Below are 20301 nucleotides of genomic sequence, written 5' to 3'. Positions count from 1 at the left end.
GATATAGGTTGGGATCAAATCCAGGTGTTTCAGGAATTTATATAAAGGGCATCAGTTTTCTGGAAGTGGGTTTACAGGCTGGGATCTAATCCAGGGCTTTGAGGGGAGTTTATTTATAGAATACCAGATCCCTGGACGTGGGTTACAGGGCTGGGGTCTAATCCAGGGGTTCAGGGGGGTTTTTATATATAGAACATTAGATCACCAGGAGTGGGTAACAGGTTGGGGTCTAATCCAAGGGTTCTGGAGAGTTTATAGAATATCAGATCCCCAGGAGTGAGTTACAGACTGGGATCTAACATGGAGGTTCGGGGGTTTGTATACAGAATAACAGAACACCAGGAGTTGGTTACAGACTTGGATAAAAGACTCCCTTTGCCCTGTGTTTCAGTGCTGTCCTCTCCGTCCTCCCGCCGGACGTGTACAGGTACGGAGGAGCTGCGGCCCAACAGCCCCGCCGTCGAGCTGTCAGAGATGGTCCAGCAGCAGTTGGAGGAGCTGATGGTGGATGGGGACCTGCTGGAGGTGACGCTGGACGAAAGCCACAATATCTGGAGGGTCCTCCACTCTGTACGCTCCCCTCCCCGTGAACAGATCCAGTCTCTGCTGCAGGTAAGTTTCCGAGCATCTGTGTCTGTCCGGTGTTGGTCCAGCTTCTCCCCAGTTCTAAGATGTCCGAGACGTTTGGCCTGGTGTGGGGTACAGCTTCTCCCGTTTCTGAGCCCAGAGACTGCTACTGTTGGAATGCCTGTGGTTGATTCACCTTGAAGCTCCCTCCACACCATCCCATCACACACTCCCGGGGTCAGACACAGAGTGAAGCTCCCTCTACACCGACCCATCGCACACTCCTGGGGCCAGACACAGAGTGAATCTCCCTCTACACCGACCCATCCCACACTCCTGGGGCCAGACACAGAGTGAAACTCCCTCCACACCATCCCATCACACACTCCCGGGGTCAGACACAGAGTGAAACTCCCTCCACACCATCCCATCACACACTCCCGGGGTCAGACACAGAGTGAATCTCCCTCCACACCGTCCCATCACACACTCCCGGGGTCAGACACAGAGTGAATCTCCCTCCACACCGTCCCATCACACACTCCCGGGGTCAGACACAGAGTGAATCTCCCTCCACACCGTCCCATCACACACTCCCGGGGTCAGATAGAGAGTGAAACTCCCTCCACACCATCCCATCGCACACTCCCAGGGTCAGACACAGAGTGTAGCTCCCTCCACACCGTCCCATCACACACTCCCGGGGTCAGACACAGAGTGAATCTCCCTCCACACCGTCCCATCACACACTCCTGGGGCCAGACACAGAGTGAATCTCCCTCTACATCGACCCATCGCACGCTCCCGGGTCAGACAGAGTGAAGCTCCCTCTGTATCGTCCTGTTGCACACATTCAGGGTCAGAGTCAGAGTGAAGTTCCCTGCACACTGTGAACAGTAACACTGCGACCAGCCCACAACCTGTCACTAAGCAACACTAGGAAATCTGCAGATGCTGGAAATTCAAACAACAACACACACAGAATGCTGGTAGAACACAGCAGGCTTCACTCTTCGATAGGGAGAAGCGCTGTCAACGTTTCGGGCCGAGACCCTTCGTCAGGACTAACCAAAAGGAAAGATAGTAAGAGATTTGAAAGTAGTGGGGGGAGGGGGAAATGCGAAATGTTAGGAGAAGACCGGAGGGATGAAGCTAAGAGCTGGAAAGGTGATTGGCAAAAGTGATACAGAGCTGGAGAAGGGGAAGGATCATGGGACGGGAGGCCCCAGGAGAAAAAAAGGAGATGGAGGAGCACCAGAGGGAGATGGAGAACAGGCAAACAACTAAATATGTCAGGGATGGGGTAAGAAGTGGAGGAGAGGCATTAATGGAAGTTAACAGGCAAACAACTAAGCAACACTGATGCATTTTGGTAGGAGAATGAAGATTTATTGAGCCCAGACTTTAATGCCTTATTAGGAATAACTGATCATGCTGTAACACAAACTGTCTCTGCAGTCCCGTGAGCTATTCTGAGTCACAAACTTTTGCGAGGGTATATGAGGCTGGCAGCAATTGCTGCGAGGGCTTCCTGTTCATTCCTGGGATCCAGCAGTCCGTTCCGTAAAGGGAACCCCTCAATCCTGGGATATATTCCCAGGAATTTAGAAAAGCATAAGTTTTAGCAGAATTTGGCCCTTCAGCCCATTCAGTCTGTTCTGACATTTGATCATGGCTGATTTATTATCCCTCTGGACTCCATTATCCTGCCTTCTCCCCGTAATCTTTGATGCCCTGTCAAATCAATGACCTGTCAACCTCCATCTTAAATATACCCAATGACTTGTCCTCCACAGCTGTCTGTGGCAATGAATTCCACAGATTCACCACCCTTTAGCTAAAGAAATTCCTCCTCACCTCTAGGGATACCCTTCAGTTCTATTCCGAGGCTAGACCCCCTCACTGTAGAAAACATCCTCTCCACGTCGATTCTATCTAGCCCTTTCCATAATCAATAGATTTCAATGAGATTCCCCTCCCCCTGTGAGTACAGGTCCACAGCGGTCAAATTCTCTTCATACCCTTTCATTCCCACGTTTTGGATTCCAGACCAGCTCTTCAATGGTAAGGAATCTTGAGGGAATGCTTGTCCGGTTCAACGCTCGATGAACTGGTTCCCTTGTTCTGGGATCTGGTCTGTACCAGACTCTGCCTTCCATCAGATGCCAGATCTCCCCGTCCTTTCCCCCACCTCACTCTTGGTACAGCTGATGTGAAAGCTGTGATGCAGGGCCGCAACCTGCACCATCGTATCTTGTTCCTAGGTCCATCAGCCCTCTGTGCTGGGCCAAAGTGTGATCTTCTGCTTTCACCACACGTTGGCCTTGGCCCTTCTGTACCAGTTCCCCATCGCCATTAGTTCCTCAGTCTGCATCTGCAGTATTTGAATTGAATTTCAGTTTATTGTCATTTAGAAACCACAACTGCAATGCAGTTAAAAAATGAAACAACGTTACTCCGGAATGATATCACAAAAGCACACAACAAAACAGACTACACCAGAAAATCCACATAACATTTGGTAATCCCCAAATCCAGAGTCCGGAGAGGCTGCTGCGTATTAATATTGCACTACCATCTTAGTGCGTCCCCAGAAAGGAGCTCCAAAGCCACCAGACAAAACAAGACTACCCAGACACACCAAGTCAGGAGACCAACTCTACCACCCAACAAACCAAAAACTAAAGCTACAAGACCTGCACAAAACCACATAGTTACAACAGTGCAAACAATACCATAATTGATTTTAAAAAAACAGGACATGGGCACAGTAAAAATAGTCCAAAGATGTTAAAAGACTATAAGTTCGAAAGAAACCACCACACAGTTTCCACAAATCCTCAGGGTCCTGATAGACTCGTCATCCCATGCAGGCAGCAGAAGGGAATACCCCCACTATGGACTTCCACGGCGCCACCGGACTTAGCCTCGCAGACACAGCACACAGTGAAAGCACCCCGACCGCAGCAGACTCCGAGTCTGTCGAGCTTCCGACCATCCCCTCCGGCACAGCCTCTCTGAGCACCATCCTCTGCCGAGCGCACTACGACGCCCCACACAGTTTGAAAAAAACACACACAGAGACGGGCGTACAAGAATGCAGGAACGCTCATCAGGAATACACAGGCACACACACTCACACTCACACGGGAATGTACGCACACACAGGCAGAGCACCAGACAAGATCAGGATTGATCTTGGATCTCTGGAGCAGGGAGGAGAGGCAGAGGCTTCTGTCTCATCAAACCATGAGACTGGGTTTCCTGGAACCTGCCCCTTTCCCCACTGCATAAGCAGTGCAGAGTGGGATCCTGCTGTGCGGAGGGTGCCGGGTTTGGCATTGGAGTTGGCATTTTTCTGAGCTGCCATGTTATTTTCCCTTCCCTTTATTGCCCTTCACCCCTCCACTTGCCCCTCCCAGAAACTCGAGAGCAAGCTGGCCAAGCTGCGGGGGAAGGACTCGCCGGAGAAGCGACGCAAAAGGAAACCGGAGAAGGACGACACCGTCCCGCCGCTGGGGCCCGAGGAAGCAGAGCCAGGGGAGCAGAAACGGCCCAAGGCAGAGACGGGAGGGGAGGGCGGGGCAGAGCCCCAGGGAGGCGACTTTGGGACATCACCAAGTCCTGTCACACACAACGGAGTGGAGGTGAGTCTTGTGGCTGCTTCTTGCCCCCTCTTAGAGCCAAAGTCAAGGTAACACAGCACAGAAGCAGGCCCTTTGGCCCATTTCTTCCGTGCTGCCCATCTGAGTTAGTTCCATTTGCCTGCATTTTGTATTGGCTTATCATTGTCACGTGTACTAGGATGCAGTGAAAAGTTTGTCCTGCATGCTGGTCCAAAAGTGAGGAACGACTCGATGTCTGCGCAATTTAAGCGCTGGGCCAGATTGAAAAGGTCAGGATGTCAGGACAGGAGGCGAGGGCCAGTTCTGTTCACTGCTCGGTGACTTTTATTCAGTTCCACGCTAAACTGAGGCCGTGCCCTGCTCCGGCCGCAGTGATGCCTGGCTTCGTGTCGTTCTTAAAACTTCAATTCTGAAGCAGTTTTCTTACTTTTATTGTTTGCCCCCTCACCCCCTCCTCACCCCATCTTTCCCATTCCCCCTGTATTCCCTACCCCCTTCTCATCTTCCCCCTTCCATCTCCTTTTGGGTATTTGGCGGTCTTTTTTTAAAAGGGTTCTTCTGAGGTTTCTGCTTTGTGGCCGCCTGTAAGGAGAGGAATCTCAAGGTTGTGTGATGTATACACACTTCGATAATAAATGTACTGTGAACTTTGTTCATTCAGATCAGATTGCACAGCGTGGATTGAAGAAGAACATGGTAAAACAATAACGATGCAGATTAAAATGTCACTGTTACAGTGCAGATATGTAAATGATAAAGTGCAAGATCATAACGATAGATTGTGAGGTCCAAGACTCACAAGAGGTCTGTTCAAGAGTCTGATAACAGTGGGACAGAAGCTGTCCTTGAGCCTGGACGTATGTAGTTTCAGGCTTTTGAGGGGGTGGAGAGGAGAGAATATCGGATAGATGAGCACTTTTGGCCCATGTCCCTCTAAACCTGGGGTCCATGGATCTCTTGGTTTATGGTAGGAGTCTGTGGCATGAAAGAAGTGGGAACCCCTGCTTCTTTAGGATGCTGGTGAAAGGACACCATTTTCACTGAGACTCTGCAGCAGGCATGAGATCTTTTAGAAGCATAGTTCTCTTCTAATAACTCTGTAAACAAACATATTGAAATGGACGCCATCTAGCTACCCCTTCTATGGGATGGAAGGGTTAACGTGTGAGAAGGTCAAAGTTCACAGTAGCAAAGTATGCATACATTATACAACCTTGAGATTCATCTCCTTCCAGACAGCCACAAAACAAAGAAACCCAACAGCATCCATTAAAGAACACTGTCAAACACCCGCTCTTCCAAAAGAAAGAACGACCTGTGCAAACAATAAAAAGAAAGCAAGTAACATTCAGAACTGATGTTCACAAAGGTGAGTCCAGAGCCGTGAAGCCAGTCACAGCCAATCCAGGAGTCTGTTAGTTACAGGCCACTGCCTCAGTTCAGCACAGAGACAAATAAACCTCGCTGAGCAGCAGGCTGAACACCAGGCCATCCTGACACCCTGACGTTTTCCATGTGGCCCAGCACTTAAAATGGCCAAACAGCAAGTCGTTCCTCATTCTCTGCCTTGATATGATGTTTCCAGTCTGGCCTCGCACTTAAATCAGTCAAGCATCAGCTCAATCCTTGCCAAGCTCATTGAATATTTAAAGGACTGGATGGAGAGGATATTTCCTGTAGTGGGGGAGTCTGGGACCAGAGGGCACAGCCTCAGAATACAAGGCGATCCTTTTAGAACAGAGATGAGAAGGAAGTTGTTTAGCCAGAAGCTGGTGAATCTGTGGAATTCATTGCCATATATGGCTGTAGAGGCCAACTCATCGGGTACATTTAAAGAGGAGGTTGACAAGTTCTTGATTAGTATGAGTATCAAAGGCTCCAGGGAGAAGACAGGAGTTGAGAGGGGAGATAAATGAGCCGTGATGGAAATGCAGAGCAGATTTGATGGGTTGAATGGCCTGATTCTGCTCCTGTGGCTTATGCAAACAAACAGTGAACTGGGTCGTTGGCGTCACAGTCCAAGGATGTGCAGGGGTCAACTGGCCGAGCTTCTGGTACCAACGTGACGTATTAAACAGTATGCCTTTGGGACGTGGGAGGAAGCCCACGTGCTCGTGGGGAGAATGTCCAAGCTCTTTACAAGCAGAGGTGGGAGTTGAACCCTGATTGTCGGTGCTGTAAAGCCTTCAGCTGGGCACTACACTACTGAGTCGCTAGCCTCAGGAGGCTGAGGGCCAATTTTGTAGAGCTTTGGCAAAATCTGAATCAGAATCAGGTTTAATATGTCGTGAAATTTGTTGTCTCGCAGCAGCAGTATATTGCAACGCGTTGTGGCACGGTAGCATAGTGGTTAGCGCGGGTTCAATTCCTGCCGCTGTCAGTAAAGAGTTTGTACGTTCTTTCCGTGACCGCGTGGGTTAATTGGTCATTGTAAATTGTCCCGCAGTTAGGCCTGGATTAAATCAGGGAATTGCTGGGAGGCGCAGTTCAACCTCTTCTGCGATATATCTCAACTTAAAATAAATAAATTAAATCAGTAGTGTAAAAAGAGCTGAAAAAGAAGTGAGGTAGTTGTCCATAGGTTCAGTGTCTGTTCAGAAATCAGTTAACAGAGCGGAAGAAGCCGTTCCTGAGCCCCTGTATGGTAGCAATGAGAAGTGGGTATGTTCCGGGTGATGGGTGTCACTAAATGAAGTTACTAGGGGACGTGGATATGATAGATGGTGTATATTTTGCAGGGTGGGGAAGTCTGGAACTGGAGGGCACGGGTTTAAGGTGAGAGGGTAGAAGGGATCTGACTGAGGGGGTTAGTATTTTTCACAGAGTGGGTGATAGATACCGTGAACTACGGACACAATGAATGAAGCCATGAACCCCACCAGAGATGGAAGACCTTCGTTGCTGTGAAAGAGAGGGTGATATCTGGAAAGCACTACCAGACGGGATATAGGAATAACGTCAAATGCTTTAGAGGCACTTGGACAAGTACAGGAGAATGTAGTGATCCTGCCAGAAGCTGAGATTAGTGTTTGTGGGCATGTCCATGATGGGCTGAATAGCCTGAATCTGTGTTGTGGCCTGCCCCCTGCGTCCCGTGTACGAGGCACTTGCCCCTTCACTCTTCACTGAGTATTCCTCTCTCTCTCTCTCGTTTCAGCATTTATGATCGGAGGCTACCCAAGAGACTATGAACTCGAGTTGGACCAGGGCTATTCGGCCCCGCCCATCAGGAGCATTTTTTTTCTGGGACAGGGATTTTGGGGAGGGTGGGGGTGGAGTGAGGGAGGGGTGGGGGAACCACGGTGTCAAGGACGCCAACTGCAAACAGATTCCGCTGATGGACAGGCACGAGGAGGTCGATTGTGTGGCCGGAAGAAGAGAGACTGGAGCACAAGGACTCTCAGGCAACATCTCTCCTTTGTTTTTCCCACCCCCCCCCCCCCCAACCCCCAACCCTACCATCCAGGGCAAAGAGGAACATGACAGGAGGGGGGGTGTGCTGCGGCTTGCTTCCACCCCAAATGACTTTAACTGTTTCAAAGAGGATTTGCCTGGCAACTTCTGTCGTCCAGCCCTGTGTCTGTGTCTATATCTGTGTGTGTGTGTGTGTATACGAGAGGGAGGGTGACGGGAGCCGACAGGAGAATTGCGCCATTCGGAAACCTCCCTCCTCCACCTTGGAGTTCCCATTTCCAAGGGAGAAAGTCGTGGCTCTTGCAGCGACAGGACAATATTATTTCCCTTGATGTTCACCGTCCCGGACAGGAGTGGCAGGAGCGTGTGCCCAGATATTTAATTCCTTGCAGAGAGCCTCAGGGTGTTTGTGAAGTCCGTGAGTGCTTGTTGCAGCCCCCCCCCCCCCGGCATTTCTCTCTCCTCCTCATCCCCCCCCCATTTCAGGGTTTAGAGTGCATACTGGTACTGTCCAAAAGCCAAGAGGTTCCCAGGTGCATCCACTGTGATTAGGACAGGAACCCATTTGTCTCTCTGCAAGACCTCTCTTTTTATTTAAAAAGGTTTTTTTTTTAAAAAAAAAGACGCCTCTGTTTGTAAAGTACTCGCGCAGTCCGTCTTGTGTATATAGTGTCGGCTGCACATTGTACATTCTTCGTGACGGCTGGTTGTGGGGCCAGCATGCATGCACGCACGCACACACACACACACACACACACACACACACACACAAACGGGGTAGTGTTAGTTCCGCCTTGACCAGCTCGCCTGCGTTCTCCCCTGCCCCCATCCACCCTTAAAGGTGCACTTGCCTACACCAAGCAGGACTGTGGCAAAGGACTGCCGAGTGGGAGGCGGCTGGGGTGGAGCGGGAAGCCCATGGCAGGGCTGTAGAGAAGCTGTGGATTCATTCCCCATTTCAACCCCTCCCCTCCTCGATTCAGAATCCCTCACTCCCCTCCCAACCAAAGCCCCTACCTCTTCCCTTGCCCCTCCTGACAGACTTTCTTAAAACATTGTAATTAATATTCCAAGTGTAAGTAATTTGTTATAACTATTTTTTTTTTCCTTTTATGCCTTTTTTTTGTCTATTTCAGGGTCCCGCTAGAAATAAAAGTTTAGAGATGTGTTTAAAAAAAAAAAGAGATTTCATGTCCTGTGTACTGGAATGCCTCCACACACAACTGCCCTATCCCAGTGGCACAGGCTGGTATCATTGGTAGAAATCTCCTGCCCAGCACTGGGAAGGAAAATGGGGGTTCCCACTAGTTCTGTCACGGGGTTGAGAATCGAGGGTAGACTCGGACAACGGTTGAGAGGGATAATAGATCAGCCATGATTGAATGGCGGACCAGACTCAATGGGTCAAATGTGCCAACCCCACTCCTGTGTCTTGTGGTTGTGAGCAAGGGACCCAGCCACAACACCCCTGCTTCACCACATTCATGGCACGGAGACTCGGTTTTGATCTCGGCGTGGTGTGTGTGCATGAACTTTGCACGTTTCTCCCTGTAACCTCTAGAACATAAGAGTTCTGGAATCTGAAAATACAGAGAAATAGGCCCATTTCGTCTGTACCAAAATATTATTCTGCCTAGTCCCATCAACCCACACTAGAGCAGAATCTGTGTATGTCCGGAAGTTTTTGAGAAGAGAGGATTTCACTGCCCGAGTAGGAGAGCCGGCAGCAGGCCGCTACAGTGAAAAACAGCTTTGAGCAGCAGCCAATCTGGACATCGGAGGTTTTGAGAGGAGGGGATTTCACTCAGGTCTGCTGCCCGAGTAGGAGAGCCGGCAGCAGGTCGCTACAGTGAAAAAGGGCTTTAAACAGCAAAAAGGGAGTTTTACAGAGCAAAAAGAGCCTTTAAACAGCCAGCAGTCAGTGTTTGAAATTAATCAGCAAGGGCAAATTAAAGGAAGGCAGGGAGGAACAAGCAGAGCAGCCATCGTCTGAGTGGACAGAGTCAGATGGTAAGCTTGAGACTTCAGAGGTAGTTACACCCAAGGTACAGAACACAGGAGACTGGGTGGCTGGAAGGGAAAGGGTTAAGGAGCCAGTGCAAAGTACCCCTCAGCAATAGGTATATCACTCTGGATACTCTTTGGGGGGGGGGGGGGGTGAGTTGACATGACAGGAAAGTCACAGTAGTCGAGTTTCTGGCACTGTCTGCCTCTGACTTAGAAGGAAAGTGGGGAGAAGATGCACACCATGGTGACAGGGAATTCGTTCATTGTGAGAACGGACAGGTTCTGTGGGCGAGAACAAGATTCCTAGATGGTATGTTGCCTCCCAGGTGCCAGGGTCCAGGATATCTCAAATTGAGAGCTCAGCATTTTGAAGTGGGAGGGCAAACAGCCAGAAATCATGGTCCATGTAGGTACCAATGAAATGGGTAGGATGAGTGAAAAGGTTCTGTAAATGGAGTTCAGGGAATTAGGTGCTAATTTAAAGGGCAGGACCTCCAGGGTTGTGATCTCAGGATTGTTACCCGTGCTACATACTAATGGAGCCAGTGGCTAAGGAGTTGGTGTAGGAGGGAGGGCATAAGATTTTTGGATCATCGGGCTCCCTTCCAGGGAAGGTGGGACCTGCACAGATAAAATGGTTTGCACCTGAACTGGAAGGGGACTAATATTCTAGCGGGAAGGTTTGTTAATGGTGCATGCTGGGGTTTAAACTAGAGTTGCAGGGGAATGGGAACCAGTGTGCCAGAACAGTTAGTGGCAAGGCTCTGGAGGCAGATGTCGGTAAGACCTCAGACAGAGTTAGGAATCAAAAGGTTGAGTCTGGTGCGACTCGTGTCCTGAGCTGCCTCTACTTCAATGCAAGAAGTATCGCAGGAAAGGTGGATGAGAATGTTGAAGATGAGGTAGCTGGTGTTCTAACAGAGGTGAGGTGATGTGTAGTGAGGAGAGGCTGTTGATAGGGCAGAACTGCAATCAAAAGGATAAGTTGTTGCAACATAATAACATAGAAAATCTACAGCACATTACAGGCCCTTCGGCCCACAACGTTGTGCCAACCATGTAACCTAAAGGCGGACAAAATGGTGAATACAGAACTGAAGATGTATTTGAATGTGTGCAATATACGAGATAAGGTAGGTGAACTTGTAGCATGGTTGCAGATTGGCAGGTATGATTACCTAGGCATCACTGAATCATGGCTGAAAAGATTATAACTCGAAGCTTAATGTCCAAGGATACGTATTGTATCAAAAGGACAGACAGGAGGCAGAGGGGGTGGCGTGGCTGTGTTGGTAAAACATGAAACCAAATAATTACAAAGAGGTGACAAAGGGTCGGAAGGTGTTGAATCAATGGGGATAGAGCTAAGGAACTGGAAGGGTAAAAAGACTCTGATGGAAGTTACATACAGAACCCGCAAACAGTAGTAAGGATGTGGCCTACAAATTACAATGGGAGATAGAAAATACATGAGAAAAGGGTAGTGTTTCAGTAGTCATGAGGAACTTCAATATGCAGGTAGATGGGAATTACTAGAGTGCTTATGAGGTGGCATTTTAGAGCAGCTCGTGATTGATCCCACTAGGAGATCAGTTATTCTGGATTGGGTGTTGCACTAAGAACTAGAATTGATTAGAGAGCTTAAGGTAAAAGAACCCTGAGGGGAAAATGATCATAATCTGATTGAATTCACCCTGAAATTTGAGCAAAGGCTAAAGTTAGATGTATCTGTATTACAGTGGAGTAACAGAGGCATGAGAGAGGAATACTGGCAGGCATGATGGAGCTGCAATGGCTGGAATTTCTGGAAGCTGTTCAGAAGATACAGGATATATACATCCCAAAGAGGAAGAAGTATTCCAAAGGCAAGATGACACAACTGCGGCTAGCAAGAGAGTTAAAGCCAAAGAGGGCATATAATAGGGCAAAAGTTAGAGGATTGGGAAACTTTTAAAAACCAACAGAAGGCAGCTAAAAAAATATCATAAAGAAGGTAAAGATGGAATATGAAGGTAATCCAGGCAGTAATACTACAGGACACCAAAAGTTTCTTCAGATGCATAAAGTGTAAAAGAAGAGTGTGGGTGGATATTAGACTGCTGGAAAACGATGCCAGAGAGTTAATAATGGGGGACAAGGAAATTGCTGAAGAACTGAATAAGTATTTTGCATCTGTGAAAGTCACGAGCAGTATGGTGGAAGTTCCAGATGTCGGGGGTCATGAAGTGTGTGAAGTTACCATTACTAGAGAGAAGATTCTTGGGGAAACAAAGGTCTGAAGGTAGGTAAGTCACCTGGACCAGATGGTGTACACCCAGGGTTCAGAAAGAGGTGAATGAAGAGACTGGAGGCATTAGTAATGAGCTTTCAAGAATCACTAGATTGAAGAATGGTAGAAGGAAGAGGCAGAAGATAGGCTAGTTAGTCTGACCTCGATGGTTGGGAAGATGTTAGAGTCGATTATTAAGGATGAGATCTTAGGGTACTTGGGAGGCACAGAATAAAATAGGCCATAGTCAGCATGGTTTCCTCTGGAAAATCTGGGCCGACAAATCTGTTGGAATTCTTTGAAGAAATAACAAGCAGGATAGACAAAGGATTATCAGTTGATACTGTATACTTGGACTTTAGGAAGGCCTTTGACAACGTGTCACATATGAATGAGGAAGCTTAACAAGCTATGAGCCCATGGTATTACAGGAAAGATTCTAGCATGGATAAAGCAGTGGCTGACTGGCAGGAGGCAAAGTGGGCCTTTTTCTGGTTGGGTGCTGGTAAGTAGGGATGTTCCACAGGGGTCCGTGTTGGGACCGATTCTTTTTATATTATATGACAGTCATTTGGTTGATGGAATTGATGTGCAGACGATACGAAGAAATGGCTGATTGAATACGGTGTTGGGAAATGTATGGTCATGCATTTGGGTAGAAGAAGTGAAAAGGTTCATTCTTTCTAAATGGAGAGAAAATACAAAACACTGGGGTGCAAAGGGACTTGGGAGTTCTTCTGCAGGATTCCCTAAAGGTTAGTTTGCGGGTTGAGTCTGTGGTGAGGAAGGCAAATGTGATCATTCATCTTGAGGATTAGAATATAAGAACAAGGACGCAATGTTGAGACTTTATAAAACACTGCAGAGGTTTCACTTGGAGTATTGTGAGCAGTTTTGGCCCGTTATCTTAGAAAGGATGTGCTGAAACTGATAAGGATTTAAAGGTTCATGAAAATTATTCCAGGATTGAATGCTTGTCATATGAAGAGCATTTGATGGTTCTGGGCCTGGCGATATGGGGAGAAGACAGGAGACTGGGGCTGAGAGGAAAATTGGATCAGCCATGATGGAATGGCAGAGCAGACTCGATGGGCCAAATGGCCTAATTCTCTGATATCTTACATTCTTTTGGTATCCAAATTTCTCTTCAACGTTGAAGTCGAACCCTCATCCGCTGGCAGCTCATTTCACACTTGCACCACCCCCGAGTGAAGAACTGAGGATAAATGCCCTCAGGTGATGGAATACCGGGTTAATGGGGAAGATGAGAGGGTGGCTGAGGGCATTATCTCTTCTGTAAGTAAGTAAAAGACTGAAAAATTAAGGGATTAACACAGAATAAAATGTCAAATTATAGATGACACAAGGATTTGGTGGGGTGGATAGTGCAGAAGGTTGTCGTGAGTTTCACTGGGACATTGACAAGATGTGCAGAGCTGGACTGAGAAGAGACAGATGGAATTCAACCCAGAAAAGCGTGAAGTGATTCACTTTGGAAGGTCGAACTTGAAAGCAGAATATGGAGTTAGTAGTGTGGAGAAACAGAGGGCTTTTGGGGTCCATGTCCATAGATCCCTCAGGAACTGTGCAAGTTGATAGGTTTATAAGATTGCATATGATGTATCGACCTTCATTTGTTGTGGAACTGAGTTTGAGCCATAAGGTAATGAGGGGTAATCCCCAGTTAGACCCCACGGAGTATTATACTCAGTTCTGGTCGCCTCATTGTAGGAAGGATGTGGAAGCTTTTGAGATGGTGCAGAGGAGATTTGCCAGTACGCTGCCTGGATTGGACAGCATGTCTTTTGAAGATAGGCTAAGAGAGTTAGGGCTTTTCTCTTTGGAGCAAAGGAGAATGAGAGCTGACTCTTAGAGGTATATAAGGTAGTTTGAGTGAACAGCCAAAGATTTTTTTCCTCCCAGGGCAGAAATGGCTAAAACAAAGGGTCATGATTTTAAGGTGATTGGAGAAAAGTATAGGGGGGATGTCGGAGGTGGTTTTTACACAGAGAATGGTGAGTGTGTGGAACATTAGGGACATTTAAAAGCTCTTAGATAGGTACATGGATGGTAGGTGGACTGTGTAGGAAGGAAGGGTTAGATTGATTTTGGAGTAGGTTAGATAGATAGATACTTTATTCATCCCCATGGGGAAATTCAACTTTTTTTCCAATGTCCCATACACTTGTTGTAGCAAAACTAATTACATACAATACTTAACTCAGTAAAAATATGATATGCATCTAAATCACTATCTCAAAAAGCATTAATAATAGCTTTTAAAAAGTTCTTAAGTCCTGGCGGTAGAATTGTAAAGCCTAATGGCATTGGGGAGTATTGACCTCTTCATCCTGTCTGAGGAGCATTGCATCGATAGTAACCTGTCGCTGAAACTGCTTCTCTGTCTCTGGATGGTGCTATGTAGAGGATGTTCAGAGTTATCCATAATTGACCGTAGCCTACTCAGCGCCCTTCGCTCAGCTACCGATGTTAAACTCTCCAGTACTTTGCCCACGACAGAGCCCGCCTTCCTTACCAGCTTATTAAGACGTGAGGCGTCCCTCTTCTTAATGCTTCCTCCCCAACACGCCACCACAAAGAAGAGGGTGCTCTCCACAACTGACCTATAGAACATCTTCAGCATCTCACTACAGACATTGAATGACGCCAACCTTCTTAGGAAGTACAGTCGACTCTGTGCCTTCCTGCACAAGGCATCTGTGTTGGCAGTCCAGTCTAGCTTCTCGTCTAACTGAACTCCCAGATACTTGTAGGTCTTAACCTGCTCCACACATTCTCCATTAATGATCACTGGCTCCATATGAGGCCTAGATCTCCTAAAGTCCACCACCATCTCCTTGGTCTTGGTGATATTGAGACGCAGGTAGTTTGAGTTGCACCATATCACAAAGTCCTGTATCAGTTTCCTATACTCCTCCTCCTGTCCATTCCTGACACACCCCACTATGGCCGTGTCATCAGCGAACTTCTGCACATGGCAGGACTCCGAGTTATATTGGAAGTCTGATGTGTACAGGGTGAACAGGACCGGAGAGAGTACGGTTCCCTGCGGCGCTCCTGTGCTGCTGACCACCGTGTCAGACCTACAGTCTCCCAACCGCACATACTGAGGTCTATCTGTCAAGTAGTCCACTATCCAATCCACCATGTGAGAGTCTACTCCCATCTCCGTTAGTTTGTGCCTTAAGATCTTGGGCTGGATGGTGTTAAAGGCACTAGAGAAGTCAAGGAATGTAATCCTCACAGCACAACTGACCCCCTCTAGGTGAGAGAGTGATTTGTGCAGCAAATACGTGATAGCATCCTCCACTCCCACCTTCTCCTTATACGCAAACTGAAGAGGATCCTGGGCATGCCTGGTTTGTGGCCTCAGATTCTGTATTATCAGCCGCTCCATAACGTGCGACGTCAAGGCAACAGGTCTGAAGTCATTCAACTCCTTTGGTTGTGGTTTCTTCGGTACCGGGACAATACAGGATGTTTTCCACTGTCTGGGTACTCTTCTCTGCTCCAGGCTCATGTTGAAGATGCGCTGTAGTGGTTCTCCCAGTGGTTAAAGGGTCAGTACAACAACCTGGGCCGAAGGGCCTGTACTGTGTTGGGATGTTCTATGTTCTGATAATGCTAAATGGAATCAGAGGCTTGGGAGTAATCGGCCGGTTAGGGAGTACATGTGGGGAATCTATGTTTCTGCCCAAGGCCCTTTCATCAGAGCTCAGCGACTCTATTTCCCTATCCACAGAGGCTGCCTGACCTACTGAGTATTCCAGGCATTCAGCTTCCCATTCCAGATTTCCAGTACCAGTGGTCTCTCTGGATTTCGCAGGTCCTGGTGACTGGGAGAATACGGTTAATGCTAGAACAGAAGCAGTACAGCTTGGTGAGGCGCGGGGCGGTGTGTCCTAGGTAAATTGCACGTGCATGCTTGTTGAGATTGGGAATATGGAAGGAACAGGCCCTTGCATTGTCCACGCTGAAAAGGGCTTTGAGAAGTATTGGTGAAATTACTGACCGCCATGTCCCCGGGAGATCTCACATGTCCCTCCCCTTAGAGAATGCAATTGAATTTTCTTTCATCTTGGTAAGCTGCCAACAAACGCATGGTTTATCAAATGTCTCCTGAGAGCAAATGCCAGAGAGGAGGCAGTCGGGCTCAAGCCTGCTGTAAGGGGAGGGGGGATTTAGAGGACGGAAGGGCCTGTTTGTGTTGTATTAAACCATAAGGTATAAGAGCAGAAATAAGCCCATCGAATCTGCCCATAACTGATTTTTTTCCGAACACCGTTCTTTCCGAAATGCTTAACCCCTTCTTAAAATCAAGATTTTATGCCCTAAACACGCTCATTGACTTGGCTTCCACAACTTTCTGTGGCAATGAATTCTCCAAATTTGACGCCCTCTGCTTAAGGAAATTCTAATCTCAATCATCAAGTGTTCTGTGAACTTTAGGTCAGAATCATAGAACATTACGGCACAGAACAGGCCCTTCAGCCCATCTGGTCTGCTGGACTTCTACCTACTCCAATGGACCCACAGCTGGACCATACCCCACCCATCTATTTACCTATCCAAACTTCTCTTACATGTTGAAATTGAACCCGTATCCACCACTTCCACTAGTGGCTCGTTCCACACTTTCACCACCCTCTGTGAAGTTCCCCCTCACAGTCCCCTTAAATAATTCACCTTTCACCCTAAACTGTAACCTCTAGTTCTAGTCTCACCCAGCCTGAAGGGAGAAACGCCTGTTTGCATTTACCCCTCATAGTTTTGCATAGGACTCGATTTGTCAATGTGGAGTGGAGAACAAGTTTATAAATCTGACAGGGGCAAAGGATGTTGGAAGTGGCGAGGGGGGAGGGATGTGGAATAGGTGGCAGAGAAAGAGTGCCAGGGGTGGTTCGGGTGCAGACACACCGAGCCCTGATACGCCAGGCAAGGTTATTTGTTTACAGTAAACAATTAGTTTATTGATCATTACACAATGTCTCTCTGGTGCTTCATGCTCCCTTCCCCTTTTCCCAACCATGATTCCCCTCTCCCTGCCCCCTTCCCACTCAGTCCACCATAGAGACCCATATCAGAATCACGTTTATTATCACTCCCTATGTGGCTCCCTTGTCCATTCGTCTCTCCCTCTGATCTCCCTCCTGGCACTTACCCTTGCAAGCAAACAAGCGCTACACCTGCCCCTACACCTCCTCCCTCACTGCCATTCAAGGCCCCAAACAGTCCTTCCAGGTGAGGCGATGCTTCACCTATCAGTCTGTTGGGGTTGTATACTGCGTCCAGTGCTCCTGGTGTGGCCTCCTATATACCAGTGAGACCCGACGTAGATTGGGAGACCACTTCACCGAGCACCTACACTCCGTCTTTCAGAAGAAGCAGGATCTCCCAGTGGCCACCCATTTTAATTCCAATTCCCATTCCAATGTGTCAATCCATGACCACCTCTTCTGTTGGGATGAGGCCACACTCAGGTTGGAGGAACAACACCTTATATTCCATCTGGGTAGCCTCCAACCTGATGGCATGAAAATCAGTTTCTCAAACTTCTGATAATGCCCCTCTCCCTTCACCATTCCCCATCCCCCTTTCCCCCTCTCACCTTATTTCCTTGCCCACCCATCGCTTCGTTCTGATGCTTCTCCCCCTCTTCTTTCTTCCGTGGCCACCTATCCCCACCTATCAGGTTCTTCCTTCTCCAGCCCTGTGTGTCTTTCACCCACACACACACAAACTGCTGGAAGAGCTCAGCAGGCCAGGCGGTATTTCCATACCTGCTGAGTTACTCCAGCGTTCTGCGTGTGTTGCTTGGATTTCCAGCATCTGCAGATTTTCTCTTGTTAGTGATCGGCATCACTCACATGTGTCATGATTTTATCTTTCCGGCAGCAGTACAGTGCTGTTAAAAAGTCTTAAGCACCCTAGCTTTATACTGTATATGTGCCAGGACTGTACCTCAGTCTCCTGCTCTCCAGGGGATGAAGACCAAGCCCGTTCAGCCTTTCCCTATCACTTAGATCCTCAACATACTTGTAAATTTTCTCTGTGATTTGGCTGTATCCTCAGATCCCACTTTGCTAGCTGTTAGCTCCCTGGTATCCCACTACTCCAGCTGAGTTCCGGAATTGCTTTTGTCCTGTTCATTTACATCAAGGGGAGGAGGGGAGTTGGTCCTGAGTCTTGCAGTTGGCACAGGTCCCATCTCTGTGCACATATGACATAGGAACAGAATTTGACCATTCAACCCAGTGAGCCTGCTCCACCATTTCAACATGACTGATTTATTACCCCTCTCAACCCCATTTTCCTGCCTTCTCCCCATGACCTTTCACACCCAGAATCTATCAAACTACGCTTTAAGTATACTTGTCCTCCACGGCCGCCTGTGGCCACAAATTCCTCCTCGTCTCTGTTCTAAAGGGTTGCCACTCTATTCTGAGACAGTGCCCTCTGGTCCTAGATTTCCCCCACGATAGGAAACATCCTGTCCACTTCCACTCATTTCAATAATGGAATCTCCACCCCCCCCCCCCCCCCCCGTTTTGACAAGCTGTGAGGATTAAAATAACTCGAGTGCAGAGCAGTAAAATTTTGACTTGTAAATGGAAGCAAATAGCATTCGACAGAACAGTCTCTCAAACATTAAATTAACACAGAAGCAGTCGGTAGTGTTCCCAGAAGGAGGGACGGTTAGCGTTACAGAGGAGTGATGGGGGTTTCAAGGACGAAATGTGGGAGGGGTTATAAAATGAAGGGCAACCTTTTTTACACCCTTCGGTAAAAGGTCGACCTTTTAACCTTTCCCTAAGGTCAGTTTAACCTTGCCCTCCTACATAGCTCTGCAATTTTTTAAACCATGCTTTTCTAAGTCTTTTAGATGTCCGTAAGATGGAAATTGATCGTTTTCTGATCGGTCAGGGCATCAAAGAATATAACGAGAAGGCAGATGTATGGGATTGAGTGGGATCTGGGATCAGCCATGATGGAATAGCAGGGCAGTTTCGATGGGCTGAATGTCCTAATTCTGCTCCTACATCTTATGGTCTCATCTGCCTCTACCACCACCCTGGCAGGGTGTTCCACACATCCACCACTCTCTGTTTTTAGAAAAAGCCTACCTCTCACATCTCTCCTACACTTCCCTCCAATCATGGTCCCTGGAAGAAAGTCTCTGGCTGACGATTGAACTTGCTTCTTATCATCTTATACAGAGGATGACTGCGAGAGGGTTTGAAAGACGTGGAAAGCAAAGCTTTAGAGGGCTACAGGATACACAGAGGTAAATAGGGCTATCTCAGATAGGCAACATGGGTTAGCATGGCCAAGTTGGGCCAAAGGGCCTGTTGTCATGATATACAACTCTCTGACTCCATACCATTGAGGTCTGGACCGGACTGAAAGGATGGAAGAGACATTTCAACATTCAAACAGCAGAGACTGTAGATCCAGCGTGGGAAACCAGGGTCAGACTGTGTGGCTTTCCTGCCAATAACTGCACCAGAGCAACGGGCCGAATGGCCTGAGCTGCAGTATCTGTTGAGGCACACCGAGAGGATGCAGCCTCCTCTAGGGTGTGTGGAGGGTTAAATCGATCGGGGTCTGCTCTGGAGAACCCCACCGGGTAAGTCCAGAACCAGGACCCTTTGTTCTTTTTATATGGGGGGGAGGGTTTAAGGGTCGGCACAACATTGTGGGCCGAATGCCTGTACTGTGCTGTATTGTTCTTTGTTCACCATGGGTGTCTCCTGGGAAGGGATGAGGGAGAGGTAAGGTCCTGGCCTCTTGAGAGGGAGGGAACCCATCGGGCTTTCAGGAGCAACAGAACAGTACAGGTTTTTAAGCCTACAATGTTGTGCTGACCTCTTAAGATCCATCTCCCCTTCCCTCCGACATAACCACAAACGAGAAAATCTGCAGATGCTGGAAATCCGAGCAACACACACAAATTGCTGGAGGAACTCGGCAGGCCAGACAGCATCCATGGAAAAGAGTACAGTTGATGTTTCAAGCCAAAACCCTGATAGATCTCTGAACCCTCCCGAAAGCTTCCACATCCTTCCTTTAACGAGGTGACCAGATCTGAACACAATTCTCCCTGAGTGTGGTCTAACCAGGGTTTTACATTACCTCAAAGCTCTTGAACTCAATCCCTGACTAACAGCGGCCAACAAATCTTCTTAACCAGCCTTTCAATTTGCATTGCAACTTTAAGGGATCTGTGGAAATGGATCCTAAGATCCCTCTATTCCTCCACTCTGATAAAAGACATGAAAGGCTTCTTGAAGAGGGAAGATGGGGTATACCATCAGTAGTGAGGGAGCACAAGGAGGAAGGGCCAAGTGGCCTCAGGAAGGGTACGCAGGGCAGCAGGTAGCGCAAAGGGCCTGTACC

General features: G+C 48.0%; 1 protein-coding gene across 2 annotated transcripts in view; it reads left to right on the top strand.

Annotated features, from left to right (window-relative positions):
* The window catches only part of kdm5c (lysine demethylase 5C), a 136908-nt gene extending 128119 nt beyond the window's left edge, over window positions 1-8789 (top strand). The window contains exons 25-27 of one of the 2 annotated variants that reach the window (XM_073028265.1): window positions 428-612; window positions 3990-4214; window positions 7351-8789. In XM_073028265.1, coding sequence (XP_072884366.1) covers window positions 428-612; window positions 3990-4214; window positions 7351-7359 — 419 coding nt within the window. In that variant the 3' untranslated portion in view covers window positions 7360-8789. Of the gene's footprint in view, window positions 1-391; window positions 613-3989; window positions 4215-7350 lie in introns of both variants that reach the window. The other variant, XM_073028264.1, reaches the window with a different exon arrangement.
* The last annotated feature ends 11512 nt before the right edge of the window (window positions 8790-20301 follow it).

Source organism: Hemitrygon akajei, chromosome 24 (assembly GCF_048418815.1).
Source record: "Hemitrygon akajei chromosome 24, sHemAka1.3, whole genome shotgun sequence".
Lineage (NCBI taxonomy): Eukaryota > Metazoa > Chordata > Chondrichthyes > Myliobatiformes > Dasyatidae > Hemitrygon > Hemitrygon akajei.
This window is presented reverse-complemented; position numbering and strand designations above follow the sequence as displayed.